The sequence below is a fragment of the Salvelinus sp. IW2-2015 genome, linkage group LG17, assembly GCF_002910315.2.
Source record: "Salvelinus sp. IW2-2015 linkage group LG17, ASM291031v2, whole genome shotgun sequence".
NCBI classification, from domain to species: domain Eukaryota; kingdom Metazoa; phylum Chordata; class Actinopteri; order Salmoniformes; family Salmonidae; genus Salvelinus; species Salvelinus sp. IW2-2015.
The window spans coordinates 40,171,107-40,185,041 of NC_036857.1; the positions used below are offsets into that span (position 1 = coordinate 40,171,107).

The window sequence follows — 13,935 nt, forward strand, 5'->3', positions numbered from 1 at the left end:
CCTTACATTTCCCTATTTGCTTCACTCAGAGCTTTTTCCCTCTGCGCATTGTCCTTGCAGAACACCAACAAGCTCCCATCTCGTAACACTTTAGCGTTGACTATTTCCCCAATCAACTCTTTTATCACAGCCGTCAACCTTATCGGACTCGTCGCCTAACTCCCCCTTCCTCCCTAAAGTTCATAATCACGTTACGCTCCTCCTCACCTCCATGCTCCCCTCGCGATGTATCTTTGCCCTTCCTCTGCACTTTCTACTCCCGAACTGCCGCTGGCGTTGGAAACTATGTTGCTCTCTTCAAACTTCCTTTTCTGCCTCCATACCTCTCGCTCCCCTTCAAACCCCTACTCACATTCTCTACCCCTTTATTTGTACCACTATGCTCCATACTTGCTTCACTTTCTTCTCCACCACCTAACATCTCTGACTCAGTCACAGCAAAGCACAGCCGTTCCGAAACGAGTCAAGTTGTTTGTTTATCAACGATTGATCGCGCCTCTCCCTCACTTCTGTCATGACACCATGCCACGGCTCCCCGGAAATTTAAGCTGAAAAGACTGCTAATGCAAAATTGCACATCTTTTTAAAATTGATTATATATTCTAATCGAATTGTACTAAAGAAATGTTCTTCTCTACTTATATATTCAGATCGAATTGTTCTCAAGAAATGTCCTTCCCTACTATGGGTCATATTAGCGGGCTATCACGGGGTAAAATCACTTTTTAAAATCCATTACATTAGCTTTGTAAATCACAGTAAAAAAAAAACGCTAATACGTACCTTTGACGAAGGGAAAGGACGTCAGATCTCCTAGTTTTAGTTACAGCACAATAAAAATGGTCATTACCGCCACCAACGTAAACGGGGTGTAATAACAGTTGTGGTTGACGCTGTTTGCCTTCTTGGAAATTATGACATAAATCGCTGATTTGACCCTTCTGACCAACGAGTCGGACAGGCACCGCCCCACTGTCTGACTCACATCGCGTGATTTCTGATGATACTTGTACATTATATCGACTGATTGGTTCTGTATGGAGTGTTTTGTAAGAGCCCAAAGCAATATATATATATATATGTTAAACACTATCATTCTACTATACTGCAGATATATTATAATGCAACAATTCGACATAATGCTTCTTTAACACAGGTTTAGGAGATCTTATATGTTGTGTTCTATGAGATAATAGCAGTCAGTTTACATTAACTTTATGAGATGTATGTGGTTTTTATTATTACCAAAAAACGTCCAACGTAAACTAAAAATGACGTTAGCTAATGAAGTTGATCTAATAGAACAAATATGATATCCTATATCTGTGTTTCCCACAGACCTTATTTTCGGCGTTTATCCAAAACCCTACAAATACGCCATTCATTTTCCTCATAGGCTTTGTCCAACGAACATGGCGGAGTTAGGGCCTACAAAAAGACTCCATTAATATTTCTCTCTTTAGCAACGGCCGAGATCTATTTATGATGGTCTGAAAAATACTGTAGTGCAATATCTGTCGGCCGAAAACCTGAGTAGGAGGGGGCAGAAAGGATATGCTCCAATGAGGGAGAGGGGAATTAAAGAGGGCGCCCAACGAATATAAATGATATCCCTTTAAGAGCAACTGGGACATAGCGGCGCAAGAAAAGGAGAGGAGGGGGAGAAGAAAGAGGATTTAAAAAGAAAAGGAAGAAAGATACATGGAGGGAGGAGGGAGAGCGAGCAATAAAAAAAGAAAGATGACATCCTCGCAATTGAACAGCCGAGGTGGAGCGATAGGCTGCGTCCCGGCGCGATCGCTCTTAGCTAGGGTCAGGGCTTGAATCCAACAGCGAGGCTTCGACAAACAAGCGATTGGCCTGTTGGGGGAAATCGGAAGAATAGATTCATAAATTAAATAATGAACTGCTACTCTTTCAAATGCATTTATTGTAACACTGATAGTAGTTGTCATTGTGCGTAATGCATTACTTTTAATTTTAAGATCGAGCTATTACTATATGACTACGGCTATATAAATAACATTGATTTTGTGCGCACAGATATTTGGTTTCAAAGTCATCAATGCCAAGAGATATGCGTTCCTTATGCTTTGATAAAATTAAAGTTAGAAACCAAAGAAAGATAAATAGGCCACTATTGGAGCTGGCAATTCTACTCAGGCAGTCAGCCTAGTCGAAACGCCTGTGTGAATTTGAATAGCTTGAATACTCCTGTTAGATAAATATTTTGACAAAGTAAAATTTTGATAGTTGCATGTCCCTTTCGGATGATCAATAGCATAATTTTCTTCCTGCATTTGAATACTGTCAACATAGATCTTCTCGCCACAATCATTAACAGTGCGATTAAATATTATGCCAACGGTTTAGTCGAATCGCCATCAGGATTACTTAGCTGATTTTATACTCTTCATCGCTTTGGTGCAAAATGGATGCTGCTTGGAGCAATTTTCTCTTCCAGGTAAGTTTTAATTGACCTTCTTTCTAGTCGTGTGTGCGCTTTTCTGATGAATGGCTGTTGAATATTTTTTTGTCTGCAGCCCCAGGGGCCTGGCCATTTAGGTAAACGAAGTAGCATTTACTCTAAACCAGTGGTTCCCAAACTTTTTATCGTCCCGTTACCCCTTCAAACATTCAACCTCCAGCTGTGTACCCCGTCTAGCACCAGGGTCAGCGCACTCTCAAATGTTGTTTTTTGCACTCCTTGTAAGCCTGCCACACACACTACGTGTAAAAAACGTATTTCTTTTCCCAACGCAGTTAAGCCAAAACCACGCCCCGTTATTCAGAGAGGCGTTCCTACAACGCTTTGAGTGATCTCCAAGTCCGGAAGTGAATATCACTTAGCGCGAAATTTCAGTCACTGATTAATAACGTTTGCCCTTGTATTTCAAGATTGAAAAATATAATAACATAATGTGGACAGAGCTATCCATTAACGTCCTTTAACGCGCAAATACAGATTCAATGCCTGTAGCATAGCGTAATTCGACTGAATGATTAGCTAAAATATTTGAGAAATTATGAATAATAAGCATATGCTTTTACCTGATAATAGACTACTAATGATAATATAACAACTTCAAATACCAACCTAGTAACGTTAAGTAGCCTAGGTAAACTTAGCTGACCTTCAATTGAGGGAATTCAGCAGAGTTCTGAGCTATTTTTACAAGTCATTGAAACTAAAAATAAATACATGGGCAAATGTTACCAAACATGATAATAATAGGCCTGCATTGTGGTAGGCAGCTAATTGTTAAATTACACTTTCCATCCTTACCTTGAAAGGTCACTGTCTCTGCGCTGAACGCCTGTGAGTGAGACAACGTTAGCTGGCCAATGGGAGCGTAGTAGAACGCCCCTCTAAATAATGGAGCGTAGTTTTGGCTTAACTGCATTGGGAAAAGAATGACACATACGATACATTTATTAAACATAAGAATTAGTGTGAGTTTTTGTCACAACCCGGCTTGTGGGAAGTGACAAAGAGCTCTTATAGGACCAGGGCACAAATAATAATATTATAATAATCAATAATTTTTCTCTTTATTTAGCCATCTTACATATACAACTTTTTGTTCCTTGAAAATTGTGAATAATTCACCACAGGTTAATGAGAAGGGTGTGTTTGAAAGGTTGCACATAACTCTGCAATGTTGGGTTGTATTGGAGAGAGTCTCAGTCTTAAATAATTTTCCACACACAGTCTGTGCCTGTATTTAGTTTTCATGCTAGTGAGGGCCGAGAATCCACTCTCACATAGGTCTGTGGTTGGAAAGGGCGTCAGTGTCTTAACAGCGCGATTTGCCAAGGTAAGAAACTCTGAGCGCAGCCCAATCCAGAGATCTGGCACTGGCTTCTGATTAAATTAAATTTTCACAGAACCGCTTGTTGCAATTTCGATGAGGCTCTCTTGTTCAGATATCGGTAAGTGGACTGGAGACAGGGCATGAAATGGATAACGAATCCAGTTGTTTGTGCCATCTGTTTCGGGAAAGTACCTGCGTAATTGCGCACCCAGCTCACTCAGGTTCTTCGCTATATCACATATGACATTGTCCGTAAGCTTGAGTTCATTTGCACACAAAAAATCCTACAATGATGGAAAGACCTGTGTGTTGACCTTTTAATGCAGACATTTACATTTACATTGACATTTTAGTCATTTAGCAGACGCTCTTATCCAGAGCGACTTACAGTAGAGTGCATACATTTTATTACATTTTTTACATACTGAGACAAGGATATCCCTACCGGCCAAACCCTCCCTACCGGCCAAACCCTCCCTAACCCGGACGACGCTATGCCAATTGTGCGTCGCCCCACAGATCTCCCGGTTGCGGCCGGCTGCGACAGAGCCTGGGCGCGAACCCAGAGACTCTGGTGGCGCAGCTAGCACTGCGATGCAGTGCCCTAGACCACTGCGCCACCCGGGAGACAAAGAAGAGCTCCAACTTCTTAATCATAGCCTCTATTTTGTCCCGCACATTGAATATAGTTGCGGAGAGTCCCTGTAATCCTAGATTCAGATCATTCAGGTGAGAAAAACATCACCCAGGTAGGCCAGTCTTGTGAGGAACTCGTCATCATGCAAGCGGTCAGACAAGGGAAAATTATGGTCAGTGAAGAAAACAAAGCTCTTCTCTCAATAAAAAAAAACCACGTGTCAATACTTTGCCCCTTGATAACCAGRGCACTTCTGTATGTTGTAAAAGCGTAACATTCCCATATCATTGCATAGTGCAGAAAATACACAAGAGTTCAGGGACTTTGCTTTAACAAAGTTAACCATTTTCACTGTAGTGTCCAAAACGTCTTTCAAGCTGTCAGGCATTCCTTTGGCAGCAAGAGTCTCTTGGTGGATGCTGCAGTGTACCCAAGTGGCGTCAGGAGCAACTGCTTGCACGTACGTTACCACTCCACTATGTCTCCCTGTCATGGCTTTTGCGCCATCAGTACAGTTACCAACACATCTTGACCACCAAAGTCCATTTGATGTCACAAAGCTGTCCAGTACTTAAAAAAGATCCTCTCCTGTTGTTCTGGTTTCCTGTGGTTTGCAGAAGAGGATGTCTTCCTTAATTGACCCCCCATAAACGTGACGGACATATACCAGGAGCTGTGCCAGGCCCGCCACGTCTGTTGACTCATCCAGCTGTAACGCATAGAATTCACTGGCTTGTATGCGAAGCAGTAATTGTTTCAAAACATCTGCCATGTCACTGATGCATCGTGAAACAGTGTTGTTTGATGGAGATATTGTCTGTATAGTTTTTTTTGCCTTTTCCCCCAGCACCGTCCCAGCCATATCCGCAGCAGCGGGAATAATTAAGTCCTCCACAATAGTATGGGGCTTGCCTGTCCTAGCCACTTGGTAGCTCACCATATAAGATGCTTCTAGCTCCTTATTAATGGTATCTGTTGCTTTTATACATGTCTTACTACTCGAAAGTTGTCTTAATTCTCGCTCAAAAAACTCCTGTGGCTTATTTTTCATATTGGTCTGTTTTGTTTCTAAATGTCTGCTTAAGAGTGAAGGTTTCATTGAGTTGTGACATAGTACTTTTGCACATATAACACACTGTGGCTGAGGAAAGGTACTACTCCCAATATAAGTGAACCATAAATCAATGTAGTTCTCATCATATTTGTGCCTCTTCGATGGTCCAACGTCCCTGTCTGTTGTTTGGTGCTTTCCCGGGTAAGGGGGCAGTAGCTCTTCGGTTGCATCAGATTCACAACTGTCAGTGTCCATGCTAGTTGGGCTAACAACAAATGTAGAATTACTGATGCTAGCATTGGATGTGCTCGTGGAAGCAGAACAACTTGTGTTGTCGACAGGTACAGGTGTAGTACTGCTGGTAGTAGCAGTACTACCAGTAGAGCTGGTATGTGTTTCTAAGGCCTTACTTGTTTTAACCATTTATCAATTTTCGAGCAAACGGAATGAGCAGCAGCTACGTACTGACCGTTAGTGGAATTCCCACAAGAGTAACGGTTAATGTGATTGGATGTTAATTATTTGACTAGGCTACCTGTATTTGACATTGTGTTGTTGTTTCGCTGAACACTATATGGTTTAATTTGATTTTTGCAGTGAAACGAGGCTACTCAGGCGAGGAAAAAAAACTCACCCAAATGTATAGCCCCGTTGGAAAATATAAATGTTTTGAAAATGTGAAGAATGTTTTTTTTAATATATATATATATTTTTTAATATATATATATTTTAAAATTATTTTTCTTTTTTAAAATGTGAATCACATTTTTATTTGGTGTACCCCGACGGCATTGCGCGTACCCAGTTTGGGAATAGCTGCCCTAGACAATGCAGTGACTTTTTGCTGATGGCTATGTTTATTTCTCCAGACTACTCCCACCCAAAACCAAGTGGAGGGGACCCTCCAATCCGAACTCTTACCAGTCCATATGGCCTCTCCTCAGACCCCTCCCACAGAGCACATAATCCATCCTCCTTCCACGGTGGACACTGCTGCCCTCAATGAAGAACCCTTACCTGGTGAGAGAATCATGGGTTGTGAAATACCATTGCTTCTTCAGCCGTTATCAGCAATTAAGTTGAAAAGGAAGTAATGTAGATTGTCAAACAAGTGGTCTGTTATCCTGTTATAAGCATAACGTGTTAGTCTTCATACTATTATATTTAGAATTGATAGGGATATTATTATTAATGTGCATTTCCTCTCCCTGTCTTCCTCTCTCATTCCCTCTCTTCTTCCTGTCTTCCGTCCTGCAGTGAAGACGGTGTCCCGGCCTGCCCGTGTGCCCCACATCTGTGCCATATGCAGCAAGCAGTTCAAGAACAACTACAACCTGCGGCGGCACCAGTCGGTCCACACCGGGGTACGCATGAAGCGAGCAGGGGAGCAGGAGGAGGGGGCAAAGGAGGGTGGCAATGGTGCCGGCCCAGCGCAGGTGGTGTCGGGAGGTAGGACGGAGAGGTACACGGTCCCCCTCACCCTGCTCCACCTCTCCGTTCCTCCCCCTCTCCCCCCTCCCAGACTGCTGGCGTCCCAGCAGCCAACTGTGGGTAGTCAGGATGGCGAAGAGGTTGCCATGGCAAGCGTAGTGGCTAGCGTTAACCCCCATGCTCCTCCTGCAGCTGTTGACATGGGGGCGGGGGCGACAGTACAGGTGGGTCAGGGTGCTTCTGGAGGTTGTTGTTGTCGTCGTCCGTGAAAAGGAAAACTAGACTTTAGGTTTCTCTTGCATGGTCTTTATGGAGATTGTGGAAAAGCCTTATTTTCAATAGAGGGAATTCAGCGTTTTATGCAAACGGTCCAGAGAAATGATCTAGGTGTAGCGAGCCATGTGTGTGCGTGGTTCGGAAAGACACAGAGAATCGACAATATGATATGTAAATAATCAACAAGGCATGTGTAATAGTCATGTCCGACAATACATAAAAAATTATGTTTGTACTCCTCACAAACAATGTTTGTTCTCCTCACCCCCCCCCCCCCCCCCCCCCCAGAGGCCATCGAACCCAAACCCTGTGCGGAAGAATCACGCTTGTGAAACGTGCGGGAAGGCCTTCCGAGATGTGTATCACCTTAACCGACACCGTCTCTCCCACTCGGATGAGAAACCCTTCTCCTGCCCCATCTGCCAGCAGAGGTTCAAGAGGAAGGACCGCATGAGCCACCACGTGCGCTCTCACCAAGGTGGTGTGGAGAAACCCTACGTGTGCCCCCACTGTGCCAAGGCTTTCTCCAGGTGAGAATGGCACGCTATAGGCCAGAGAGCAGTGTTGTGTTCATTAGGGCAGGCAACAGAATTTTTTTTCATATATTGCCTCTCCCTCTGTCTGTATTTCAAGCCGCTTTCTTACGCTTTGTGTCTGTGGTACACTCCAAAGAGTTTGTCAGATGTTTTAGACCTCAAAAGTAGTCAAGAAGAGTCCACATCCCATGCCATTAGTTGTGTAGATGCAGCTGTAAGGCTCAACCCAAAATGAATGGAAGATTTAAGCACCACAAATCTTTTATCTTTTTCATTCATATTGGTTTGTGGCATTTAGCTGTATCTACACAACACACGCCCTGGGACTTGAACTTATCTCAAAAGACATCTGACAAAGTTTGAATTTGGAAGTTCACATTTTCAGCTGGAGAAAGTGTATAACAAGGTATTGTGGTCTCAACCCTTCCTTTCTCACTTCTTTCAGGCCCGACCATCTCAACAGTCACGTCAGACAAGTCCACTCTTCTGAACGACCCTTCAAGTGTCCGGTACTTGATGTTTGTGCTACTTTATATATTTTTTACACCTCTCAAATCTCAATACAGTCATTGTTAACCATGATTTTCCTTCTCTGTACCTTAAATCCTTTGTACCATAATTATCCATTGTAATAAAATTGGGGTTGGGATCGATTCCATTTAAATTCAGTCAATTCAGGAAGTGAACTGAAATTCCAATTTTCTTTGGAGTTGGAATTTGAGTTTACTTCCTTAATTGACTGAATTGAAATGGAATTGATCCCAACCCCAATTAACCCTGAAAACTTCCCTGCGGAAATCTAATTATCACAATACAAAAATCCCCATCAAAATCKATCTGTTTGAGCTAAAGATTTTTTTTTGCATGGGCCGTGCATCCGCTGATTATCGCCCTTCTGCATCTGCGGTGGTGGCAGAGCTAGAGCGGTGTTTGTCAGACCATGAGARATCCCGAAAATGGCTGTTCTCATAAAAACGGCTGTAGCGTCCGACTGGTTTGGCCTACAAAGTATTAAGACCAATCTGTTGAAAGATGACTCTCACGAACGTGGTGGTGTTCTCCGTCATTATGGGGTATTGTGTATAGATTGATGATGATTTTTTTGTTATTGTATACATTTTAGAATAAGGCTGTAACGTAACAAAATGTGGGAAAAGTGGAGGGGTCTGAATACTTTCTTAATGCACTGTATATATTGAGATAGTTTAGTGCCTAAAATAAGGGGTTAAATACATGTCTAAAAATTWAAAAGTTTCCTGATCTTCCTTATCTCTCAGATATAGGAGAGACACTTCAGAACAAACTTCCTTTAGATTTTTTGTGAGGACTATCTGTTGATTCCAGTGAATCTGTTATTCAATGCTAATAGCAGTAATGCCAAATGAATCCAATAATGTTTTTATACATTTCTTGGATACATTAAGCGGTCTTAAAATAAAAAATGTAGTAAAAACCGGCTGAGACAGAGCTTGAACTCTAGAGGGTTAAACTACTGCTTTCTCTGTATCTTTAATGATAACCTCATAACTCTCTATGTGTTTAGACGTGTGAATCCAGCTTCGCCACGAGGGACCGGCTACGTGCCCATATGATCCGCCACGAGGAGAAGGTCCCGTGCCACATCTGCGGCAAGCTCCTGTCTGCTGCCTACATCACCGATCACATGAGGGTGCACAACCAATCGCAGCACCACGCCTGCCATCTCTGTAACCGCAGTGAGTGTCTGTCAACACCCCAGATTGTTTGATGGGTTCACGAAAAGTTGACGATGACAGTTTTGCACACTATTGGCATTCTCTCAACCAGCCTCATGAGGTAGTCACCTGGAATACCTTTAAATGAACAGGTGTGTCTTAAGTTAATTTTGGGAATTTCTTTCCTTCATAATGCCTTTGAGCCAATCAGTGACAAGGTAGGGGTGGTGTACAGAAGATGGCTCCATTTGGTAAAAGACCAAGGCCATATTATGGCAATTACAGGTCAAACAAGCAAAGATACATTTAAGACATGAAGGTCAGTCAATCTGGAACAAGTGCAGTCACAATTAACATCAAGCACTATGATGAAACTGACTCTCATAAGGACCACAACAGGAAAGGAAGACCCAGAGTTACCTCTGCTGCAGAGGATAAGTTCATTAGAATTACCAGCCTCAGACATTGCAGCCCAAATAAATGCTTCACAGAGTTCAAATAACAGACACATCTCAACATCAACTGTTCAGAGGAGACTGTGTGAATCAGGCCTTCATGGTCAAATTGCTGCAAAGAAACCATTACTTAAGGACACCAATAAGAAGAAATGACATGCTTGGGCCAAGAAACTCGAGCAATGGACATTAGACCGGTGGAAATCTGTCCTTTGGTCTGACGAGTCCAAATTTGAGATTTTCCAACCGCCGTGTCTTTGTGAGACGCAGAGTAGGTGAACCGATGATCTCTGCTTGTGTGTTTCCCACTGTGAAGCATGGAGGAGGAGGTGTGATGGTGTGGGGGTGCTTTGCTGGTGACACTGTCAGTGATTTATTTAGAATTCAAGGCACACTTAACCAGCATGGCTACCACAGCATTCTTCAGCGATACGCCATCCCATCTAGTTTGCGTTTAGTGGGACTATCATTTGTTTTTCAACTGGACAGTGACCCAACACACCTCCAGGCTGTGTAAGGGCTATTTTTACCAAGGAGAGTGATGCAGTGCTGCATCAGATGACCTAGCATCCACAATCATCTAACCTCAACCCAATTGAGATGGGTTGGGATGAGTTGGACCGCAGAGTGAAGGAAAAGCAGTCAACATGTGCTCGGCATATGTGGGAACTCCTTCAAGACTGTTGGAAAAGCATTCCAGGTGAAGCTGGTTGAGAGAATGCCAAAAGTGTGCAAAGCCGTCATTAAGGCAAAGGGTGGCTACTTTGAAGAATCTAAAATATATTTTGATTTATTTAACACTTTTTTGGTTACTACATGATTCCATATGTGTTATTTCATAGTTTTGATGTCTTCAATATTATTCTACAGTGTAGAAAATAGTAAAAAAATTAAGAAAAACCCTTGAATGAGTAGGTGTGTCCAAACCTTTGACTGTACTGTATATCTCTTTATCATGCGTGGGAATCATTTGGAACAGATTTCTAAAATCAAAATCCCTTGGAGCAGATTTGATGTTGTTTTTACAGTCTTAGTCCAACAATGTTTATTTTTTTGCTCAGAAAACTTGGGGGGCCAAATAAAATCACCTGCCTTTTGGGGACCCGCGCTATAAAGCATTACTTGTAAAGCCTTGAAATGATACTAACTGCTAACTCTCTGCGTCTCCTCCAGGCTTCACCACTCTGACCTACCTGCGCGTCCACGCCCAGAAGCACCATGGCCAGGAGTGGAAGGAGAGCGCTGGCGTCTTCGGCGGCACGAGCTCCGGCGGTGTCCTTGTGTGCCAGCTGTGCGGGGTGCACTGCAAGACCCCCACCCAGCTGCAGGGCCACATGGGCACCCACAGCACAGGGGGCCAAGGGGGATCTCCCGGCCCTGTCACCTCTAGTGGGGCATCCAGCTCCTCCGTGTCCCTTGGCAACATGGTGTCCGCCCCAAACTTCTACGTCAGCGGCAACACGGTGGTGGACCTGCTAGTGTCGGATTGCTCCAGCATCCAGCCTCAGTCCCACAGTTAGCAGAGTGGAGCCTCATTTGAACCACAGCCCCTTGAGTCCCTAAGTCCTATAGTGAGAGGTTAGGAGGACAAAGGGGGCTTGCTTAGGGGAGAGCCACAGTAAAGAATGTAGCTACTCGAAATCCCATAGCTAGTGGAAAAGGTCGAAAGGGACAGAGCGGGCTGGCTAAGGGGAGAGAAAGAGGCAGAGAGAAAGTATGCGAGAACAGTGAGGAGAATGTGGCGAGAGGGGGGGGGGGGGACATATGTCCTGTACGCTGCTGATTCGATGACGCTAGATAACGACAAATACGAAAGTGAGTGTCCCCAACGTGGCTGAACCTTCTTGCACTTTCAGGACTCCTGTGACACTGTGGTCTTGTGTGCATCTACTCTATCCCTCTCCCTCCCTCCTTCCACCCTTTGCCTCCCACGGGCCCAGCAACTACTCCCCTCTGCTAGTAATGTACCGTCTTTTGTAACTGTATGTCAGAAACACTTTCCTTTTGCCTCCATTTTGTCGCTCTCTTTTCCCGAGCCTTCAAAAGAAAGGCTTGTAGTAAGAAGTTGGGGGATGATATAAGAGTAACAGGGAAATTATATTATAAAAGGGTGCGTGTAAGAGGATATTCTGAAAGAGAATGAAAGGTTGAGGGGGAGAATAGCACATAAGTCAGGGGCTGCTACCTTCCAGAAATGGAGTGGAGTAGACACTGTGTATAAATTGTGTTATCATAGAGTATATGGATGTAGTCTGTTTTAAATAGGGCCAACACTGTATCTGGAGGTTAGCCCATACTGTAATGGTGATTATGAACAGTGTACTTTATCTATTTGTTTCAAGTACAGTAGAGAGAAAAAAAAACATTGGCAAAGTTGAGTTAAGGAGTATCAAGCACCTTACAAATGTTGACGTTTTAATTTCGCCGAAGGTTCAGACAGGTATTTGCTCTGCGTCCTCCTCTCTGGGACGGCCACATTTTTAATACACAATGGAGATGCTCATGACTGCTACTGTACAGCCAGGCTCATGACACAGTTCACTTGCACCTAAAACACAATTTGCATGAAAGTGAAACTAAGACAACTTTACTTTTCCTAAAAGCAAAAAGTGATCATGCTACAAGAACGTTAGCAGCGGTCCCCCTTACACTACAGATCGAGTGGCCATTGATTCAGTCAAATGAATTGTACCCATGTCTGCCATTTTCTTTGTTTGTAACTGTCATTGCCATAGTCTCCTTTGTTTTGTTCCTTGTACGAGTTTACCGTATTAAAACTCATTCATTTGAATTCTAGACACCACCATGTATAGTTGTTAAGACTTTTCCAGTGGTTAAGGTGTGATGTCATGGAAGGGCTTTAAAGGTCAAAGGTCAGGTTGAGATAAGTATATCCAGGTACTACTAGTGTTCTATGCCCCACCCCTAGTATGCTTTCAACAAGTCCTGGTTTTGTACTGAAGTGCTTCATTTCATCTGTTTAGTGTTGGCATGTTAGCTTGAGAGAAAAGAAAAAAAAGTAGAATGTTTAATTTTGAGACTTGTTCTTCCTGTTGAGAAAAGTAGTGATTTAATCAAAGTTATTTTAGGGTTCCCGCATTAAGCAAAACAAATTATATTTTTTAACTATATTCTATGAAACTGTACAGCTCTTGCGATACATCTTAATGCCTTATTGTACTCAACTGCGTTTTAATTATTTTATTCTGAACTATTTAAAATCTTAGTCATGGATTTATTAAGGACATTAATGGGATGTATTTATATTTTTATATTTCAACAATATGCATGTCTATGAACAGTTGTTGGAGCCAAACAATTTTTGACGCTCACCACGATCATGAATATTAAGTTATTATTTTGTAGATGAAGTAGAGATAATGTTATTTTGTAATTTTTACTATTAAAAGTGAAACGACTAAACAGATGAGTGTGAGGGGTGTCCATTGTTTATTTGGTGTTTGTGTGTGTCACACACATGCTTGAGATAGAAAGTGTYAGGATTTTTTTGTCAATGTCAGATAAGGTGTAATGAGAATGGTAGGCGGTGGCATGCAACTGGTAACAAAATGTGTATGCTGGTATCTCTGACTAGGAAAATATATTAATTGTGAGATGAGCGTTTTTTTATTTGCACCAAAGGAAACAAGTGAAAGACAACAATACAGATTTTTTTTTTAATGTTTTTTTAAACGTGTGCAGGTGTGGTTGGAAACCCAAGGGCTTGTATAAAAAAAAAACACCACAAAAAAAACAATACATAAGTACAAAAATAAAAAAGGTTTGTTAAAACAGATAACAAAACCTACTAATTATAAATGAATTGATCAGTAATTAAGAAAATATATATTTGTTTTCTTTAAATGTACAGTTGAAGTCGGAAGTTTACATACACTTAGGTTGAAGTCATTAAAACTCGTTTTTCAACCACTCCACACATTTCTTGTTAACAAACTAGTTTTGGCAAGTCGGTTAGGACATCTACTAGGACTTTTTCCAACAACTGTTTACAGACAGATTATTTCACTTATATTTCA

The 13,935-nt window shown here is 42.4% G+C and overlaps 1 protein-coding gene across 2 annotated transcripts; it reads left to right on the forward strand.

Moving 5' to 3' along the window:
* The first annotated feature begins 2,373 nt into the window (after nucleotides 1–2,373).
* On the forward strand, nucleotides 2,374–13,325 carry LOC111977283 (myc-associated zinc finger protein). Of its 2 annotated transcripts, none has more exons than XM_024006672.2 (7): nucleotides 2,374–2,464; nucleotides 6,376–6,526; nucleotides 6,764–7,161; nucleotides 7,502–7,743; nucleotides 8,195–8,267; nucleotides 9,293–9,464; nucleotides 11,072–13,325. In XM_024006672.2, the coding sequence occupies exons 1-7, from the start codon at nucleotides 2,432–2,434 to the stop codon at nucleotides 11,416–11,418; spliced, it is 1,416 nt and encodes a 471-aa protein (XP_023862440.1). In that variant the 5' UTR covers nucleotides 2,374–2,431; the 3' UTR covers nucleotides 11,419–13,325. The 2 variants fall into 2 exon arrangements, with proteins under 2 accessions (XP_023862440.1, XP_023862441.1); XM_024006673.2 differs by having other exon boundaries at nucleotides 8,195–8,258.
* Nucleotides 13,326–13,935: the final 610 nt, after the last annotated feature.